We start from the raw sequence: 21941 nt of genomic DNA on the forward strand, positions 1-21941 counted from the left end.
CCTGAGTTCATTTGCAGCAAGGTGTGCCCAGTCTCACTCATCCATTCATATTCTTTCTCTCTCCTTTTTCTCTCCGATATTTTGAGATGTTTATTACAAGGTCTGTGACATTTTAGCACTGGCTGACTAGGTAGGCGTTTGAGGAGGTAAAGGACTACCTCTATTATATCCCAGGTTCATCACGGTAGTATGGATATGGTTCTTATTTTTTCTACAATATCTTTTCAAAACCTAAATTGAAATATGTATGGATATGCCTGGGATTCACCAGAAAGAACAACATTCATTCACTATACTGCCTAAAATAGTCAGTGGAAAAAACAGTAAAATAGTCAATTAATGCTTACAGCATGCCAAAATTAAAAAATTCAGATTAAGTGGATATGAGAAGGGCTGGAGATATGGCTCAGTGGTTAGACACTTGCCTGCAAAGCCTAATGACCAGGGTTGAATTCCCCAGTCCCATGAAAAGCCAGATGAACAAGGTATTGCACACATCTGGAGTTAATTTGCTAGAGGCCTTAACACACCCATTCTCTCTCTTTCTAGCCCTCTCTGCTTGCAAACACACACACGCACACACAATTTTTTTGGATAGGGGTTGTTTTGTTTTTTCAGGCTAGGACTTCACTTTAGTCCAGGATGACTTGGAATTCACTATGTAGTCTCAGGGTGGCCTCAAACTCAAGGCAATCCTCTTACTTCTGCCCCCAAGTGCTAGGATTAAAGGCATGCACCACCATGCCCGGCCCAAAAATATTTTTTTAAAAAAGGGAGGATATGGCCAGGTATGGTGGTGACCATCTTTAATCCCAACTTTAGGCATGCATCTAAAGTTTGTTTGCCGTGGCTGGAGGTCTTGCTGCACCCATTCTCTCTCTATCCCTCAAAATAATATTTATTTGTTTATTTATTTTTGGTTTTCCAAGGTAAGGTCTCACTCCAGGCTGATATGGAATTCACTGTGTAGTCTCGAGGTTCTGCCTCCCAAGTGCTGGGATTAAAGGCATGCACCACTGCATCCTCTTAAATGTTTTTCAAGACTTAAAAAAAAAAGGAGGCTATCAGAAGAAAAATCGTGCAGGTGCATGTGCATATACAGGGTTACCTGATGAGTGTCAACTGCCATTCTCAGACCGCTCTCCTTACACACTGCTATGACCTCAGCCACAGGCAATGAGAGGGCTGGTTACAAAGCAGCAGCAGCAAGGAGCTCAGAGTAAACTACAAAACGCACTTGGTTTCAAATGAATGCTATACCAAACAAAATCTGTTTGTAACTAGATGCACAAAATATCCTCATTTTAAGCTATGTCATTTATGGGCAAAGCAAGATACCTAGGAGGAAAATGACAGACAGTGGCCAGGCATGGTAAGGAAGACGCTGTGAGTTCCAGGCCAGCCTAGGGCTATAGAGCGAGTTCCAAGTCAGCCTGGGCTAGTGACTGGTGGGGCACAGGACACTTGATCATTTAGTCATGTGTGGCTTAAAGGGTATATTCAGAGGAACATTATCATTGTCAAGAACACCATGGCTCACACTTACACAAACAAGACCACTATGCAATCACTATGTGACAGGATCGCTACAAAGTAAGGCCAACAATGGGGGTCTGTCCTTTTTGGAAGGTCTTTAAATACGTGATTGTACATCAACTGAAGAGACATCAAGTTGGTATGTGGTAAACTGAGGCATCAAGTTTGTATGTGCCGTGCTTGTCTGTGCCAAACAGATCAGCCTCAAAGGACTAGAGGGGTACTGAAGCAACACCTGCTTCCATATTTGAGCTATGGCTTAGTTACTAAGCATGGCTGAGAAGTGGGATTTAAAAAGAAAAGGGCTGGGGAGATGGCTCAGCAGCTAAGGAGCTTGCTTGCAAAGCCTGCCTGCTCAGGTTCATTCCCTAATACCTATGTAAAGCCAGATACACAAAGAGGCGCATGGGTCTGGAATTCATCTTCAGAGGCCAGAAGCCCTGGCACCCCTACAGCCTGCCTCTTTCTCTCTCTCTCTCTCTCACAAACACACACAAATGTTTAAAAATGTTTTTTTAAAAACTAAGAGGAGGGCTGGAGAGATGGCTTAGTGGGTAAGCCCTTGCCTGTGAAGCCTAAGGACCCTGGTTCGAGGCTCAATTCCCCAGGACCCACGTAAGCCAGATGCACAAGGAGGCACATGTTTCTGGAGTTCGTTTGCAATGGCTGGAGGCCCTGGTGCACCCATTCTCTCTCACTCTGCCTGTCTGCCTCTTTCACTCTCAAATAAATAAATAAAACTAAACAAAAATAAATTTTTAAATAATAAATAACTAAATAAAAACTAAGAGGAAGGCTAGAGATAGTTTAGCAGTTAAGGGGCTTGCCTGTGAAGCCTAAGGACCCAAGTCCAATTCCCCAATACTCATGTAAGCCAGATGCACAAGGTGGCATATGCATCTGGAGTTCATTTTCAATGGCTAGAGGTCCTATCTACTTTCTCTCTCTCAAATAAATAAAATAAAATAAAATAAAATCATGCTTGAGGCCCTGGGTTCCATCCCCAGTATCAAAAAAATAAATAAAAAACTGTTCACTCTCTGATTACAAAAGAATATTTTTGTTGTTTTGTTTTGTTTTACAAGGTAGAGTCTCACTCTAGCCCAAGCTGACCTGGAATTCACTATATAGTCCCAGGCTGGCCTTGAACTCACAGCGATCCTCCTACCTCTGCCTCCTAAATGCTGGGATTAAAGATGTGTGCCACAATGCCCGGCAATAATATTCTTAAAATATATAAAAGCAGTAACTAAACTTTTTTTTGGGGGGGAGGGGGTGATTTCAAGGTAGGGTCTCACTCTAGCCAAGGTTAACCTGGAACTCACTCTGTAGTCCCAAGCTGGCCTTGAACTCAAGGATGACCCTCCCTCTGCCTCCCACATGCTGGGATTGAAGGCGCCATGCCTAGCAATAACCAGCGTTTCTGAAGACTACAGAAATGAACTGACAGTCGCCCAGCTCTGTCCACTGAACTTCAGCGCTCCCTTTGTGTGTTCGCCAGTATCCAGAGGCATGACTGTTGATCTACTAAAGAAACCTGCTTGCCCTCAAGACCCTTTATATATCCTAAGATAAGCAGTGAACTGGAGAAATACATAATTACTTACTTTTTACTCTTAAAAAAAACTTGCTACCCCAACTAAAACATGATGGTAATAAAAGAAATATGATGGTCACAAGCTAACTGACCAAATTAAATGAACCTCAATTTCCTCTGGTAGAAATGAAAAATACCACCACAGTAACAAACACTAATGCATGTGGAACAATGTCTGGCACAGAAAGGGCATTCAATAGGAAGTGCTCATTTTTACCTAGTCTTGTAATTCAATGGCCAATTCAAATAGCTTACAAATTATTGTTAGAGTGACTGATGAGTAACAGAGTAATCACAGCCTCAGTACAATCTATCAACAGTACTTCATCCTAGCACTCAGGAGGCAGAAGTAAGAGGCAGGAGGATTGCTATGAGTTTGAGGCCAGCCTAAGTCTACACAGTGAGCTCGAGGTCAACCTGGGCTCAGAGCAAGACCCTATCTCAAAAAAAAAAAAAGAAAGAAAAGATAAATCCATTCTGAAGGCTGGATATATACCTTGCAGTGGTCCCAGCTACTGTGCAGGTTAAGGCAAGAAGCAGAACTGAACACTGGATTTGAGGGCCAGCCTGAGCAACAGAGACCAAATCCCACTCTTTCAAAAAGGGAAAATGATGGGCGTGGTGGTGCTTGGGAGGCAGAAGTAGAAGGATCCCTGTAAATTAGAGGCCAACCTGAAACTACACAGTGAATTCCAGGTCAGCGTGGGCTAGAGGGATACCCTGCCTCAAAAAAAAATAAAAAATTTTTTAAAAGTTAGCAAAGTAGACCAAAACTGAAATTTACAGTTCTCCATCAAAGGAAACAAAACTAAAGGAAATGAACAGAATGAGCACCTCAAAACAGGAAAGCACTATCCATTCTATTTCCAAAAACTTACCTTTCTGCACCTTTCTTTTGCAGATTTGAAATTCAGATTCTCACACAATCACTGGCCTCCTCTTCTGTTTGATTCAATAGCATACACATTAAAGTGTCTCTCTTGTAATTAAACACACCAGGAGAAAGCACACATTTCATTCTGCTTTCTCACTATGAAAACCAAAGTACTAACACTAGTACTAACCCAAAATGAAAAGAAGATAAACTGAGATGGGCATGGAGGCGCACGCCTTTTATCCCAGCACTGGGGAGGTGGAGGTAGGAGGATTGCTGTGAGTTCGAGGCCAGCCTATGATTACATAGTGAAGTTCCAGGTCAGCCTGGGCTACAGCAAGGCTCTACCGCAAGGGAAAAAAACTGGAGAAAAGCCAACACAACAGGAAAAAAAACCTTCAGTCTGAACAAGGTACAGAGCCACTGCACAGGCACCTATCTTTCCCCACCATCCACCATATGAATTGTAAATGGCTTTTCCCAAATGGAGAAGGAGGATGGATTTCTGTGGCTTGATGACAAGACAAGGAATTAAAAGTAAAACATGGTCGAACATGCCTTCAGTCCTAGAGGTAAGAGGATCTCTGTTGAGTTCGAGGCCACCCTGACAATACAGAGTGAATTCCAGGTCAGCCTGGGCCTACAGTGAGACCCTACCTCAAAACACCAAAACATTAAATAAATAAAGTAAAACATAAAATCAGGCTTTGGTGTGGGGGCAACTAGGGAAGCTGAGGCAGGCTGACTGCAAGTTCAAGGCCAGCATAGGCAACTTAATTTAAAGCAAAAATAAAGGCTAGGGATCTAACTCAGTGGAAAAAGTGCCTCACATGGGAGAGGCCCTGGTTCAATCCCCAGCACTGAAAAATAAGTAAGTAAAACATACAAGGGCTGGAGGTGCAGCACAGCAGTATCACCCTTGCTTAGTAAAGAACAAAAGTTCACTCGGGAGGCAGAGGTAGGAGGATCACAGAGGGTTCAAGGCCACCCTAAGACTACACAGTGAATTTCAGGTCAGCCTGAGCCAGAGTGTCTCCGAGACCCTACCTAGGAAAAGGAAAAAGAGAGAGAGAGAGAGAAGGGCCTCGTGGAGCTCCAGCACCACAAATAACTACTAGCAAGCCATTTCCACATAGGTGAGACACCACAGTGTGTGTGCTGTTGCAGGAAACAGAATGGAGAGCCATGAATGGGAGTCTCTGCACTTCCTATCTGCAAAAGAAGAGAATAAAAAGGTTACATCTAAACTGCAAACACACTTCTTTACCTGTTCAAAGCAGTGCTCATAACAATATAAACCAAAAGATGAAAGGTACTGGCTTAGACACAAGTTTGTAGGTGAGCTCAACTTTCTAGTCAAAACATAAAATTTAGCGGTAAATACAGTATGAGAAGTCATTTGAGATTCAATCCCCAGTACTGCAAGAGAAAGAAAAAAGAAGTCATTCGAACACTTGTGCCACACCACGTAGCTATTATTACAGGTTTTAAACATGCCTCCTTATCTCTCCTTCATTACTTCAAATTATGACTAGAATTAGGAAAATACACTTGCTTATCGAAGAGTTACCTATAGGGAATTACTTCCAGCACTAACAATTAACAGTTAAAGCGGGGCTCATGTTGACAGGGAACCTTTGGGGAACCCCCCCAACGCACACATCCGATTCTGCAACCGCGCCGAAGTTAAAGGTTAATTTGAGGACAGGCAAGTACTTCCCAAGCATCGCCCGCGCCCAGCACCCTATTCTCTGCAAATAAATAAATAAATAATAAAGTCATCCGCATTTTGCATGATGAACCCGCCCGCCCCAGTATGGGGTGAGCCCAGTGGCATCGGCCCACGGGCACACACCTGGGGCAGGGACCGCCCTCTGCGGCCGCACGCCGGCCCCACGCGGAGCGCGCATCCCGCGCAGCAGCGGCAGCAGCAGCAGCAGCAGCGGCAGCAGCAGCGGAGGGCGGTGCAGGCGGTGCAAGCGGTGCAAGCGGGCGGCGGGGGCCTGGGACCGACAGGGGTGCAGAGGCGGTCCGCCCGGGGGGTCCCTGGGGACCTGGGCGCCGAGGGGGCTGGGAGGTGGACGGGCGGTACCTTTTGGACAGATCCATGAGCACCCCGGAGAAGAGCTTGTCCCCGAGGCGGAACGACACGACGAGCGCGTCCTCAATGATGTGGTCCAGCGTGACCCGCACCTCGGAGCCCGGGAAGAGCAGCGACACGGCCGAGTCCCCGCCGGCCGGCGGCACGAGCGGCGGCAGCGGCTTGGTCGCGTCGTCGCGAGCCGGCGACGGCTCGGGCTGCGGGGCCGGGGGCGCGGCGAGGGCCGGCCCCCCTTCCTGAGCCGCGGCTGCCGCCGGCTCGGCCGCCCGCGCCGGCTGCTTGTCCGCTTCCAGCAGCTCCGGCCCCGCCGCCTCGGGGCTGCGGGCGAGCTCCCCCGGCGGCGGCGGCGGCGGCGGCAGGAGCGGCTGCTCGTCGGCCTGAGGGGCGGACGGCTGCCCGTCGGCCTCGCCGTCCGGCACGGACGCCTCTGTGGCCGTGACCGGAAGAGGGTCCGTGCCGGCCTCGCTGCCCGGAATGGGCTCCATCTCCGGCTCGGCCTCGCCGGCGCCCCCTTCCCCCGGGGACGCCGCGGTCGCCGCCGCCTCTGCAGCCACGGCCGCCATTTTCTTCCTGGCTTCTCCCTCCTCCGACTCGGGCTGCGGCGGCGGCGGCGGCGGCGGCGGCGCTGCTCGCTTCCCTAGGCCTCCCCTCCTTCCCTGTCTCCCTCCCTCCCTCCCTCCCTCCCGCTAACAGTTTCGTCCCGCCCTTTCCCTGATGCTCGTTATTGGCACCGCGCCATTGGCTCCGTCCTCACACCCCTCCCGCACGTGTGTCAACCCATTGGCCGCGCGCGCACGTCCGTCACCCACTTAGTCCCGCCCCCGCACCCAGAGTACGAACTTCTCATTGGTCAAGTGAATTGTCAAATGTCGAATCCAAGAGGAGGAGTTGGGGAAGGCGGGCGCTACGGGCTAGCCGCCTCTTACCATTGGTCGGAAAGGAAATTCTGCATTGTGATTGGCTCGCGTTCCTGCTTATTATAGGGAATCACGTGTCGGGCCAATTCTTTCAAAGACGACCCCAAGGGAGGAGTAGCGGGAGAATGCGGGAGGGAAGCATTTCCCAAGAATCCTTGCGCAGAGAGCCTTAGAATAAATGTTATTTCTAGGCGCCGACCTGCTTGCGATGGAGTGTGGCCACGCCAGGTTTCTGTGGGAAAGACGAGCAAAGTTTGAAAATCATTCTGTGAACACTTTTGAACACCTTTTTTTTTTTACAAGTGGCCTTACTAGGTGCTGAGGATAGAACACCCAAGACCTTCTCCACAACCTCATGACCCCCACAGTATTTTCCTTGACTTCAGTTTTCAGTAACAAAGGACTTACACTTTCTAGGAACCTACTGATTTCCCAAGAAGGTAGATTCTAAAGAAACAGGAGAGGTACCTTGTACGGTAGGCTAAGTGGGTGCATTCTTTACATGTTTGTGGTATCCAAATCCACTGGAAAGGGTATGACTGGCTTGCTGTTACAGTGAAAGAATAAGAAAAAGTAGCCCGGCCTGGTGGTGCATGCCTTTAATCCCAGCACTTGGGAGGCAGAGGTAAGAGGATCGCTGTGAGTTCGAGGCCACCCTGAGACTACAGAGTGAATTCCAGGTCAGCCTGAACTAGAGTGAGACCCTACCGCGAGAAACCAAAGTAAAAAAAATAAGTCTTCAGTCCCCACCCATTTCTCTTAGATAGCTCCCCAGAATCAGTCAACCCTTTACTGCAAAAGATGTCAGGCATCCAGAATGCCTACAGAAGAGAAGGAAGAAAAGTTACCTAAAGTTGAAGTAAAAATAAAATTCCAAAGTATAATGGAAGGCTGAAGAGATGGCTTAGCAGTTAAGGTGTGCTTGCTGGCAAAGCCAAAGGACCCAGGTTCGATTGCCCAATACCAGGTAAAGCAGGATGCACAAGGTGTGTCTGGAGTTCTGTTGCAGTGACTAGAGGCCCTAGCGGACCCATTCTCTCTTATCTGCATTTTTCCTCTCTCTCTCAAATAATAAATAAAATATCTAAAACAAACAAAGAGTATTTGAGGCCAGGTATAGTGGCACATGCATTTAATCCTATCATTCAGGAGGCAGAGGAGGTTCACTGTTAATTCAAGGCCAGCCTGAGACTACATAGTGAATTCCAGGTCAGCTTGAACTAGAATGAAATCCTACCTTGAAAAACAAAAACTTAAAAAAAAAAAAAAAGAGAGAGAGAGAGAGAGTCATTGAGCACCATATACCAGTCCCTAGTACAAGCCCTATAGAATATAGAATATCATCTCGTGATCCTTACAATAAGACAAGTACTATTATTATAACATTTTACTTTTTTATTTATTTATTTATTGGTTTTTCTTTTTCTTTCTTTCTTTCTTTCTTTTTTTTTTTTTTTGGTTTTCTAAGGTAGGGTCTCACTCTAGCCCAGGCCACCCTGGAATTCACTATGTAGTCTCAGGGTGGCCTTGAACTCACAGCGATCCACCTACCTCTGTCTCCCAGGTGCTGAGATTAAAGGCATGAACCACCACACCCTGCTCCATTTTACTTTTAAATTAGGTTCAAAAGGCCCTTCCAAGGTCACTCTGCTAGTAAACACATAGAGTTCCAGACAGGTTTTGGTTTTGTGCATGAATATGTATGTATGTGCGCATACTGGTGTGTGTGCAAATATGCATGTTCAAATGTATTGCAGAAGCACATGGATGCATGTGGAGGCCAGAGAGCAACCTTGGCTGTGGTTCTTCTCAGGTGCCACCTGAGAATAATTTTATTATTTATTTATTTTATCTGAAGGAGGAGGTAGTGAAAGAAGCAGATATTTAGAGAGAGAATGGGCATACCAGGATCTCCATCCACTGCAAATGAACTACAGATACATGCACCACCTTGTGCATCTGGCTTATGTGGGAACTGAGGAATCAAACCTGGGTCCTTAGGTTTCACAGGCAAGCGCCTTAACCATTAAGCCACCTCTGCAGCCCTGGTTTTTTTTTTTTTTTAATTTTTAAATTTTATTTTTATGAAAGAAAGCAAAAGACAGTAGGAGCATCAGGGCCTATAGCTACTGCAAACAAACTCCAGACACATAGACTATCTTGTGCATCTGACTAACGTAGATTCTGGGCCTGGATTCTTAGGTTTCACAGGCAAGGTCCATTAACCAGTAAGCCATCTCTCCAGCCCATCCACCTGTTTTGTTTTGGTTTTTTTTTTAATTTTTTTTAATTTATTTGATACTGACAGAGAGAGAAAGAGGCAGATAGGGAAAGAAGAGAGAGAATGGGTGGGCCAGGACCTCCAGCTACTGCAAACGAAGTCCAGATGTGTGCGACCCCTTGTGCATCTGGCTAACGTGGGACCTGGGGAACTGAGCCTTGAACCAGGGTCCTTAGGCTTCACAGGCAAGTGCTTAACTGCTAAGCCATCTCTCCAGCCCCAATCCACCTGTTTTTGAGATAGGACCTGGAGCTCACAAAGCAGCCAGAATGGCTGGTAGGTGAGTTCCAGGGCTATTTCTGCCTCCCCTGTGCTGACATTACAAGCACACCATCACACCCATCTTTTTAAAAATATATTTTATTTATTTATTTTTTTGAAAGAGGGAGAGAGCAAGGGGCACAGACAGAGAGAGAGAGAATGGGTGCACTAGGGCCACCAGCCACTGCAAACAAACTCCCGATGCATGTACCACCTGTGTATCTAGCTTTTTGTGGGTACTGGGGAATCAAGTATGGATCCTTTGGCTTTGCCAGAAAGCTCCTTAACCACTAAGCCATCGCTCCAGTCCTGCACCCACCATTTTTATGTTTCTTAGGGATCAAACTTGGGTCTTCACATTATTTATTTATTTATATATTTATTTGATAGCGACAGACAGAGAGAGAGAGAGGGAGAGAGAATGGGCTCACCAGGGCCTCCAGCCACTGCAAACCAGATGCGTGTGCCCCTTTGTGCATCTGGCTAACGTGGGTCCTGGGTAATTGAGCCTCGAACCGGGGTCCTTAGGCTTCATAGGCAAGCGTTTAACCACTAAGCCACCTCTCCAGCCTGGTCTTCACATTTTTACAGCAGGCACTATACTGTCTGAATCCCAGCCCCAGAATTCCAGGGTTTTTTTTATTTTTTATTTTTCAAGGTAGGGTCTCACTCTGGCCCAGGCTGACCTGGAATTCACTATGTAGTCTCAGGATGTCCTCGAACTCATGGTGATCCTCCTACCTCTGCCTCCCAAGTGCTGGGATTAAAGGCGTGTGCCACCATGCCCGGGTGCAGTTGTGGTTTTTTTGTTGTTTTAAATATATTTTATTTTTATTTATTTATTAGAGGGAGAGAAAGGGAGGGAGGGAGGGAAAGAGGCAGGAAGAGAGAAAGAGAGAATGGGTGTGCCAGGGCCTCCAGCCACTGCAAACAAACTCCAGATATGTGGGTCGCCTTGTGCATCCAAATGCATGTTCCACCTTGTACATCTGGCTTATGTGGGTCCTGGGGAATTGAACCTGGGTCCTTTGGCTTTGCAGGCAAGTGCCTTAATTGCTAAGCTATTTCTCCAGCCTCCAGTTTTTTGTTTTTTGATTTTTTAATGGAAAAGACTGAAAATAGCAATAAATAAATGAAGGCTATCTATTTCAACTCAAGTGGCCCTTAGTAAAAGTCCAATAGGAGATGTTAGTCAGGGAAATACACTAAAATAAGAAGAGGGATCTGGAGAGATGGCTTAGCAGTTAAGGCTCTTGCCTGCAAAGCCAAAGGACCTTGGTTCTAATCCCAAGGACCCATATAAGCCAGATGCACAAGGTGGCACATGCATTTGGAGTTCGTTTGCAGAGGCTGGAAACACTGGCATGGCCATGCTTGCGCTTTCTCTCTCTCTCTCTCTCTCTCTTTCTCCCTCTTTCTCTCTCTCAAATAAATAATATATATATGAAATAAGAGCCAGGCATGGTGGCACACACCTTTTTTTAAAAATTATTTATTTATTTATTTGAGAGCGACAGACACAGAGAGAAAGACAGATAGAGGGAGAGAGAGAGAGAATGGGCGTGTCAGGGCCTCCAGCCTCTGCAAAGGAACTCCAGACGCGTGCGCCCCCTTGTGCATCTGGCTAACGTGGGACCTGGGGAACCGAGCCTTGAACCGGGGTCCTTAGGCTTCACAGGCAAGCGCTTAACCGCTAAGCCATCTCTCCAGCCCGTGGCACACACCTTTAATCCCAGCACTTGGGAGGGAAAGGTAAGTGGACTGTCATGATTTCAAGGCCATCCTGCGACTACATAGTAAATTCCAGTCAGTCTGGGACAGAGTGAGAGCCTTCCTCAGAAAAAACCAATAAAATAAAACCATTAATGTGCTTGCCTGTGAAGCCTAAGAACCCAGGATCCATTCCACATAAGCCAGATGCCCAAGGTGGGTTGTGCATCTGGAGTTTGTCTGCAGTAGTTGGAGGCCCTGGTGTGCCCATTCTTTTTATCTGCCTCTTTAACCCCCTTAAATTAATTAATTAATTAATAACAATAGTAATAAAAGAATGTCATGAGAGCTCCTTAGTCTAGGCCATGACTTCAGACTTTGTGACACGTGTCTGGCCATTTCCTTGCTTTGTAAGTTTGCACTCAAGTTACTTAACTTCTTTGGCCTCTCCCTGTTTCTCCACCAGCAGAAACAACATCACAGAACGGTTCGTGAGGTCCCTGTGAAGATGAAGTGAGGAGCTGCATCGCTGAATGTGATCAAGGTGCACTGTGTACATGTGTTACAGCCACATGTGAAGTATCACCAGGAAACTCATTACTTTGCATAATTAGTCCACACTGATAAAAAATTACTTCTTTAACAATTAACAATTACAATGTAAAATGTGTTCACTTCATAAGTCAAAAAGAGAGAGGGGGCTGGAAAGATTGCATAGTGGTTAAGGTACTTGTTAGCAAGGCCGAAGGACCCAGGTTCAACTCCCCAGGACCCATATAAAGCCAGGTGCACAGGGTGGTACATGCATCTGGAGTTCATTTACATTGGCTAGAGGCCCTGGCGCCCATTCTGTCTTTATCTGCTTTTCTCAATTACACACGTTCCCCCTCTCTCTCTCTCTCTCTCTCTCTCTCTCTCTCTCTCTCTCTCTCAAATAAATAAATAAATAAAATTACTTACTTAAAAAAGAAAAAAGAGAGAAAGGAAGGTATGTAAAACAGCAGTCAGAACAGGTACGGTGGTACATTCCTATAATTCCAGCACCTGGGTGGTTGAGGCAGGGAGATAACGACTTCAGGATCATACTTGAATACATAACAAATTTGAGACCCGAGACATAGGAGACCCATTCTCAAAAGGGGGCAGGATAGGGAAATTGCTCAGTGGTCAAATGTAGTTGTTTTCAGTGTCCTGCCACTCATACAAAGCCTGATGGTAAACACACACACGTATATGTAAATATATATGTAAATATATATGTGAATATACATATATATATTGGCTTTTCCAGATAGGGTCTCATTCTAGCCCAGGCTGACCTGGGATTCACTATGTAGTCTCAGGCTGGCCTTGAATTCACAGCGATCCTCTTACCCCTGCCTCCTGAATGCTAGGATTAAAGGTATGTGCCACCATGCCCAGCTAAAGATTTGTTTTTAAGAAATATGCATTCTTTTTTTTAAATTTATTTATTTGCAAGCAGAGAGAAAGAGAGAGAAGAGAGATAGACAAAGAATGGGCACACCATGGCTTCTAGCCACTGCAAACAAACTCCAGACACACATGCCCCTTGTGCATCTGGCTTACGTTAGTACTGGGGAATTGAACCTAGGTCTTTTGGCTTCGCAGGCAAATGCCTTAACTGTTAAGCCATCTCTCCAGCCCTAAAGATCCTTTTTTCTTTTTTTTTTTCCAAAAGAATAAAAGAGGCCAGGTGTGGTAGTGAACGCCTTTAATCTCAGCACTGGGAAAGCAGAGGTAGGAGGATCACTGTGAGTTCGAGGCCACCCTGAGACTACATAGTGAATTCCAGGTCAGCCTGGGCTAGAATGAGACTCTACCCTGGGGGCGGGCGGGGGACAAAAAAACAGCAAGGTCTGGAGAGTTTGCTCAGAGGTTGAAAGCGCTTTCTTGTAAAGCATAAAAGATTGGGTTTCATTTCCCAGCACCCACATAAAGCCAGATGCACAAAGTGGCACATGTGTCCGGAGTTCATTTGCAGTGGCTGGAGGCCATGGCCCACACATATCACTCTCTCTCTCTCTCTCTCTCTCAAATAAATAAATAAATAAACATAGGTTTTTTTTGAAGACAACAAGGCAGTATCATGCTTGGCATTTCATAAATGGTTTCTGTTATTGCAAAATTTTAAAGTAGTTTCCTCTTAAAACTACTAGTCAAAAGAGAGGGCCGGGCATGGTGGCGCACGCCTTTAATCCCAGCACTCGGGAGTCAGAGGTAGGATGGAAGTGAGTTCAAGACCACTCTGAGACTATAGAGTGAATCAACCTGGGCTAGAGTGAAACCCTACCTCAAAAAAAAAAAAAAAATTAAAAACAAAAAATACAAAAGAGGGCTGGAGAGATGGCTCAGGGGTTAAAGTGCTTCCCTGAAAAGCCTAATGATTCCCCAGTGCCCATATAAAACCAAACGTGCAGTGGTGCATGCCTTTGGGAGTTTGTTTGCAGTAGCTAGATTCCCAAGTGCAGCCCATTCTCCTTCTACATAGCAAATTCCAGGTCAGCCTGAAAACAGAATACAAAAGACACTTGTGGATTGGAGAGATGGCTTATCAGTTAAGGCGCTTGCCTGCAAAGCAAAGGATCCCAGTTTGATTCCCCAGGACCCACATAAGCCAGATGCACAAGGTGGCACATGTATCTGGAGTTTGTTTGCAGTGGCTGGAGGACCTGACATGCCCATTCTCTCTCTCTCTCTCCCTCTTTCTCTGTCTGTCACTCTCAAATAAATAAAATAAACAAAGGGAAGAAAAGTGATTAAAAAAAAGATACTGGGGCTGGAGAGATGGCTTAGCGGTTAGGCGCTTGCTTGTGAAGCCTAAGGACCCCGGTTCCAGGCTGGATTCCCCAGGACCCACGTTAGCCAGATGCACAAGGGGGTGCACACACCTGGAGTTCGTTTGCAGTGGCTGGAGGCCCTGGCAGGCCCATTCTCTCCCTCTCTCTGCCTATTTCTCTGTCTGTTGCTCTCAAATAAATAAATAAACAAAGAAAGATACTTGTACTTGAGCACCAGGTAAATGCAAATCAAAAGTGCCAGGAGACAGCACACCCATTAGATGGCTATTAATACCAAAAGAACACAAAGGACTGCTCCATTTGAATGAATGCCTAGTTTATGCAAATCTACCCAGACAGAACCTAGGTGCCTGTTGGCCTAGGGGAAATTTGGGGAAAGTGAGTAAGCTAGGACCTTGGGCATGCGATGCAAATATTCTACCGCTGAGCAGTGTCCCCAGCCTTTCTCTTCCATTCTATGTTGAAGGCGTATGTTGTGACAAGGCCCCATCTTGTCCTAGCTGGCTCTGAACTCACTCTGTAGTTCAGGCAGTTTATGATGAGTTTATGATGTTCCTGCTTTAGTTTCCAGAGCAGATAGGATTACAGGCTTGTGACACGAGGCCCTGCAGAATAGAGATTTATTTTAGGGGTGATAAGATTATTCTTTTGTTTGTTTTTTGAGTCAAGGTCTTACTATGTAACCATGACTGGCTTGGAACTCAGACTGCCTTGAATTTGTAATACTCCTCTACCTCCACCCCCCAAGTGCTGGGATTACAGTTGGGGAATTTAGTGAGGCCCTATCTCAAAATAAAAACATAAAGCTGAATATGGTGGCGCACTCGGGAGGCAGAGGTAGGAGGATCGCTGTGAGTTCAAGGCCATCCTGAAACTACACAGTGAATTCCAGGTCAGCCTGAGCTAGAGTGAGATCCTACCTTGAAAACACCAATAAATCAATAAATAAAATAAAAAGAGGGAGCTGGAGGGATGGCTTAGCGGTTAAGGCATTTGCCTGCAAAGCCAAAGGACCCAGGTTCTATTCCCCAGGACCCACGTTAGCCAGATGCACAAAGGGGCGCATGCGTCTGGAGTTCGTTTGCAGTGGCTGGAGGCCCTGGCATGCCCATTCGCTCTCTATTTGCCTCTTTCACTCTCTGTCGCTCTCAAATAAATAAATAACTATTTTTAAATAAAAATAAAAATAATAAAAAGAGGACTGGGGAGGGGGGATGCTACAGAGATGGCTCAGCGGTTAAGACCCTTGCCTGCAAAGCCTAACAACCCCAGTTCGATTCCCCAGTAACCATGTAAAGACAGATGCGCAAAGTGGTGCACGCATCTAGAGTTCATTTGCAGTAGCTAGAGGGCCTGGCATGCCCATTCATTTCCAGTCTCTCTCTCTCTTTTTCTCTGCTTGCAAATAAATAATTTTAAAACTCCATCAGGCCGGGCGTGGTGGCACACACCTCTAATCCCAGCACTTGGGAGGCAGAGGTAGGAGGATTGCCATGAGTTCAAGGCCACCCTGAGACTCCATAGTGAATTCCAGGTCAGCCTGGGCTAGAGTGAGACCCTACCTCAAAAAAACAAAAACAAAAACAAAAACAAATAAACAAACAAAAAAAACCTCCATCAGGTTCTTAAGAGAAAGCTATACTTATTTTGCGGTGGGCCCAGTACTTCTGGGGGGAACTAACTTGGCCCAGTTTCAGGTATGGGAGGGTTGGACAGAACCTACCCAGACTGCCCTGGAAGTCTGTTCGCTCCTTTGCCTTGTGTTGGCTTCCTTGTGAAATGTGGGTTGGCCTAAGGAACTGCCAAAGGTCTTCTTTTAAACTCACATGTACACACAATGTGCAGAGAAGCTGTGCGGCCAGGGCTGCCTCAGCGCAGGTGCCAGGGCTGTGTTGTCTGGGCACAGGGAAGAAATCACTAACTAAGGCGGTAGCCTTGCGAGGGCCTGGCTCACTGACTTCTGTGCGCCCCGTGGGGTTCACACAGCGCTGAGCTGGTTTAGCAGCTGCAGAGCAGGTCAAGACGCCAAGAGCAAATAGCTCAGGCCTGGAAGCGCCTGCCCTGTATTCCAGTTGGCAGAGGGTCTGCCAGGTGGGCTGCAAGAGCCAACCTAGTAAGTACTAAGGGTGAGTAGTCTTCTAAAAGTTTCCAGGCCAGTCGTTTCTGGTCCGCTCGACCTTCCAGCCAGCTCTGCCTGCTCCTGCTGCTCTTTAACCCTTGGTTCCTCCTCATGAAACCACTTCTAGAAAAAAAAAAATGTGATAATTCAAGTCATTTTTTGGTGTTAGGGATTGGACTCAGGGCTTCATGCATACTCTGCCCCAGAGCACCCCTCCAGCAAATCATTTCTCTCTGACCCTGTGCTATATAAGATCTCCAAAAGTGATCTTGGTGGGCTGGAGAGATGGCTTAACAGTTAAGGTGTGTACCTGCAAAGCCTAAGGACCCAGGTTCTATTCTCCAGGTCCCACATAAGCCAGATAGATGCATGCATCTGGAATTTGTTTGCAGTGGCTAGAGGTCCTGGCATGCCCATGTTTGTCCTTTCTCTCTCTCTTTGCAAATAAACATAAAATAGCCGGTTATGCTGGTGCACGCTTTTCATCCCAGCACTTGAGAGGCAGAGGTAGGAGGATTGTTGTGTGTTCAAGGCCTCCCTGAGACTGCTTAGTGAATTCCAGGTCAGCCTGAGCTAGAGTGAGACCCTACCTCAAAAATAAATAAATGGGGAGATGGGCTCCCACATACTAGACAAGCATCCCCAGGCCCTTTTTTTTAAAAAAAAAAAATTGAAACAGGGTCTTACTCAATTGTCGACACAGGCCTTGAATTTCTGATTCTCCTGCCTCAGCCTCTTGAATAACTAGAACTACAGGCTTGTGCTACTAGTCCTGAAAGATTTTATCATTTTAACTTTTTCTAAAAATTTTTTTGTTTATTATTTATTTACTTATTTGAGGGTGACAGACAGAGAAAGAAGCAGATAGATAAGAGAGAGAATGTGTGCATCAGGGCCTCCAGCCACTGCAAATGAACTCCAGACGTATTGCGCCCCCTTGTGCATCTGGCTAATGTGGGTACCACTGGGGAATCGAGCCTTGAACCTGGGTCCTCAGGCTTCACAGGCAAGCACTTAACTGCTAAGCCATCTCTCCAGCTTCATTTTAACTTTTTTTGTCTGTTTGTTTTGAGGAAGGGTCTTACTGTAGCCCAGGCTGACCTGGAATTCACTAAAGAGGGCTTTGAACTCATGGTGATCCTCCTACCTCTGCCACCCAAGTGCTGGGATTAAAGATGTGTGCCACCACAACTGGATTTTTAAAATATTTTGTTTTGTTTTGCTTTATGTTTTTCTAGCTCAGGCTGACCTGGAATTCACTCTGTAGTCTGCAGTTGGCCTCAAATTCACCACGATTCTCCTATTTCTGCCTCCCAAGTACTGGGATTAAAGGCGTGCGCCACCACTCCTGGTTTTAAAAAATATTTTATTTTTATTTATTTATTTATTTGATAGAGAAAGAGGGAGAGGGAGAGACAGAGAGAATGGGCATGCCAGGGCTTCCAGCCACTGCAAATGAACTCCAGAGGCATGCGCCTCCTTGTGCATCTGGCTATTGTGGGTCCTGGGGAATTGAACCTGGGTCCTTTGGCTTTGCAGGCAAATGCCTTAACCGCTAAGCCATCCCTCCAGCCCTCCCGGTTTTAAAAAACACTTTATTACTTATTTATTCAAGAGCAAGAGAAAGAGGGAGAGAAAGAATTGGTGTGCCAGGGCCTCCAAGACTACAAATGAACTCCAGACTCATGCATCTGGCTTTCATGGGTTTTGAGGATTAGAACCTGTCTCCTTTACCTTTACCTTTGCAGGGAGGTGCTTTAACCACTAATCCATCTCTCCAGCCCCTTCTCCCCACCCCTTTTTTCTTCTTGCAGTTTCTGGGATTGAATCCAGCCAGGCACTCTACCAACTGAGCCATATCCCAGCCCCAGGCCATTGCTTTATAGCAAAAGCAGCTTCTTAGACATCTGTTTTATAAGCACACAACCAGCTTCAGTTAAGGATAAATGTCGGGGTGGTATAGAGCAGTGCTCTGATGACCTGCCAGCTGAGCTTCCAACTGAAATTGCGCCAGGCTCATGCTTTTAATCCTAGCACTTGGAAGGCAGAGGCAGGAAAACTGGTTCAGGCTAGAGACCAGCCTGGACTATGAAGTGAGTTCCAGACCAGCCCAAACTACATAATAAGATTAGGATTCTGTCGCAAACCAGGCATGGTGACACATGCCTTTAATCCCAGCGCTGGGTAGGCAGATGCACACATTGCTGGTCAATTACAGCACTGCTCCTCCCAGCCAGGTGGGGCTCATGGTTCTCAAAACCGTGCTCCCCCGTTTTTTGGAGACCTAGCCTTGAACTTGTGATCCTTCTGTTTCAGCCTCTCCAGAGCTAGAATTACAGGCATAGGCCACCATGGCCAGCTTCTGATGGACATCTTACAATGCGCAGAGTAGCCCTGCATCATAAATGATGAGACCCAAAACGTCAGCATTTTCAAAGTAGAGAAACCATGGGGGCACACACCTTTTGTCCCAGCCTTTAAAATATTTTATTTTTATTTATTATTTTTATTTGATATAAAAATTTTTTTGTTCATTTTTATTTAGTTGAGAGTGACAGAGAGAGAGAGAGAGAGAGAGAGAGAGAGAGAGAGAGAGAGAATGGGCACTCCAGGGCTTCCAGCCACTGCAGACAAACTCCTGACCTGTGGGCCCCCTTGCGCATCTTGCTAACATGGCTTCACAGGCAAGCGCTTAACCGCTAAAGCCATCTCTCCAGTCCTTGATTTGTTGTTGTTCTTTGTTTGTTTGTTTTTTCGAGGTAGGGTCTTGCTGTAACCCAGGCTGACCTGGCCTCAAACTCACAGTGATCCTCCTACCTCTGTTCGGATTAAGGGCTTGCACCTCCATACCCTGCGTCTCTTGATTTTTTAAAATTATTTTTTATTTTTTATTTATTTGAGAGTTATAGAGAGAGAAAGAGGCAGATAGAGAGAGGGAGAATGGGCGCGCCAGGGCCTCTAGCCACTGTAAAGGAACTCCAGACGCCTGTGCCCCCTTGTACATCTGGCTAACATGGGTCCTGGGGAATCGAGCCTTGAACCTGGGTCCTTAGACTTCACAGGGAAGTGCTTAACCACTAAGCCATCTCTCCAGCCCTGATTTTTTTTTTAATATTTATTTAATATACATTGCAAGGGCGCAAGTAGACTTAATTAAAAAAAAAAAAAAACCACAGCTGAAGATACAGAGTCCATACAGAAATCAAGGAAAAGGACAGACCATCTAAGGAAACTACAAAGACGACAGAAAGAGAGGCTGGACAGCTGGGGTCAGGGCTCTTGGCTGGAGACCTGCTTTGAGTAGGTTTTCCGCAGGTACTTCTTAAAAGCTGTGAGATTTTCCCAGAGCTCGTCAGCATGTGTGTCGATGCTGCGTTTTCCTAGCAGGCTCTGGATGGACAGCATGATGGGCCTGGAGTCATACAGGGCTGACCCTCTCATCCATGAGGCCGTCCAAGCAGATGTTACCCTGGGTCCACGATGGGGCGGCGGCAGGGTGCGTTGTAAGGGTAACCACTGGGGAGCTCCAGGGAGAGTTCACACCTCAGCTCTCCATACGCTGCGCCAGCGGCTCCATGCACGGTCCCTATCCATGAAAAGGTTGTCTGACTCAGGGCAGGCAGAAATTCCTTTGTCACCAGACATCATGAAGGTCATCAGCTTCTGCAGTAGTCTCTTGCGCCCAGGGCCCCCGGGCGGCGCCCCCGCTGGGCGCGGCTCCTTTCCGGGAGGTGGCGACGCTGGCAGCGGCTGGCGCGGTTCTGGGAGGGCACCCCGGCGGCGCTGGCAAGGAGACAGGAGCGCGAATACCTCCACAGCTGCCTTCTCTTGATTGTTTAAAATTTTGTTTATTTTTTATTTATTTATTTGAAAGTGACAGGCAGGCAGAGAAAGAAGCAGATATATATATAGAGAGAGAAAATGGGTGCGCGAACTCCAGATGCATGCGCCCCCTTGTGCATCTGGCTAACGTGGGACCTGGGGAACCGAGCCTCGAACCGGGGTCTTTAGGCTTCACAGGCAAGCGCTTAACAGCTAAGACATCTCTCTTGACTTTTTTAAAGACAAAGTCTCATGCAACCCAGGCCGATCTCAAATCCACTGTGTAGCTGAGGTCTTGAACTGTGATTTCCAGCCCCCCCCCCCCCCCCCGTCCCCCGTCCCCCGTCCCCCAAGCAGGGCGGAGTAGGGGCGTCGATGAGGCAGCTTTGCATTCCGGCCCAGGCTGACCTGGAACTCGCTCTGTAGCCCAAGTGGTCTGGAGCTCCTGCCTCAGCCTCCCATGTGCTGGGACAGCAGGCGTACGCCACCACACCCGAGTGTTTTTATTCATTTGTTTTCATTTAAATTTTTTAAAATATTGCATGTATGTATGTATGTAGTACGTGTGTGTGTGTGTGTGTGTGTGTGTGTGCACGTGTGTGTGTGGAGACAGAGAAAGAGAGAGAGAGAGTTAGTCTTATAAACCTAGGCTACTCTTGAAATTGCTATGGGGTTGAATCTGGTCTTAAACTACTGATCTTCCTACCTCCACCTTTTTTGTTGTTGTTTTCTTTCTTTTTTTAAATTAATTATTTATTTATTTGAGAGCGACAGACACAGAGAGAAAGACAGATAGAGGGAGAGAGAGAGAATGGGCGCGCCAGGGCTTCCAGCCTCTGTAAACGAACTCCAGACGAGTGCGCCCCCTTGTGCATCTGGCTAACGTGGGACCTGGGGACCCGAGCCTCGAACCGGGGTCCTTAGGCTTCACAGGCAAGCGCTTAACCGCTAAGCCATCTCTCCAGCCATATATATATATATTTTTTTTAATTTTAAATATCTATATATATTTTTTAAATTTTTACTTTTTGGTTTTTTGAGGTACGATCTGGAGCTAGCCCAGGGTGACCTGGAATTCACTTATGTAGTCTCAGGATGAACTAATGGCTATCCTCCTACCTCTGCCTTCCAAGTGCTGGATTAAAGGTGTGCGACACCATGCCATGCTCCTACCTCCGCCTTTTTTTTTAAATTTGTTTTTATTTATTAGAGAGAGAGAGAGAGAGAGAGAGAGGAGAGAAAATGGGCATACCAGGGCCTGTAGGCACTGGAAATGAACTCCAGATGTATGCACCACCTTGTGCATCTGGCTTACATGGGACCTGGAGAATCGAACCTGGGTACTTAGGCTTCACAGGCAAGCATCTTAACCACTAAGCCATCTCTCCAGCCCGGAAAATAATGTAAGTTTTGTGTAGACACCAGTTCTTTATCCACATATGCATGAACATATTTAACCTTTTTTTTCTGATTATTCTGAAAGTAAACTCCAATTTATGGTACCCTTCTAAGTAGTTGTATTTATCTGATTTAAAAAGCACATGCGGGCTGGAGAGATGGCTTAGCTGTTAAGCGCTTGCCTGTGAAGCCTAAGGACCCCGGTTCAAGGCTCTATTCCCCAGGACCCACGTTAGCCAGATGCACAAGGGGGCGCACGTGTCTGGAGTTTGTTTGCAGTGGCTGGAGGCTCTGGTACGCCCATTCTCGCTTTCTCTCTATCTATCTGCCTCTTTCTCTCTGTCACTCTCAAATAAATAAATAAAAATAAACAAATTTTTTTTTTTTAAAAAAAGCACATGCTTGCTGGACGTGGTGGCACATGCCTGTAATCCTAGCACTTGGGAGGCAGAGGTCCTACCTCTACCTTTTAAGTACTGGGATTACAGGCATGTACCACCACACCT

General features: G+C 46.5%; 1 protein-coding gene and 1 pseudogene across 5 annotated transcripts in view; both read right to left on the bottom strand.

Annotated features, from left to right (window-relative positions):
• Pwwp2a (PWWP domain containing 2A) overlaps positions 1-6705 on the bottom strand; it is a 43336-nt gene extending 36631 nt beyond the window's left edge. For 4 of the 5 annotated variants that reach the window (XM_045152872.1, XM_045152870.1, XM_045152869.1 and 1 more), the window contains exon 1: positions 6100-6705. In XM_045152872.1, coding sequence (XP_045008807.1) covers positions 6100-6671 — 572 coding nt within the window. In that variant the 5' untranslated portion in view covers positions 6672-6705. Of the gene's footprint in view, positions 1-4011; positions 5220-6099 lie in introns of all 5 variants that reach the window. The other variant, XM_045152871.1, reaches the window with a different exon arrangement.
• Positions 6706-19485: 12780 nt separating this feature from the next.
• On the bottom strand, positions 19486-19957 carry LOC123461409 (annotated as a pseudogene).
• Between the last annotated feature and the right edge of the window lie 1984 nt (positions 19958-21941).

Source organism: Jaculus jaculus, chromosome 6 (assembly GCF_020740685.1).
Source record: "Jaculus jaculus isolate mJacJac1 chromosome 6, mJacJac1.mat.Y.cur, whole genome shotgun sequence".
Taxonomy (NCBI): Eukaryota; Metazoa; Chordata; class Mammalia; order Rodentia; family Dipodidae; genus Jaculus; species Jaculus jaculus.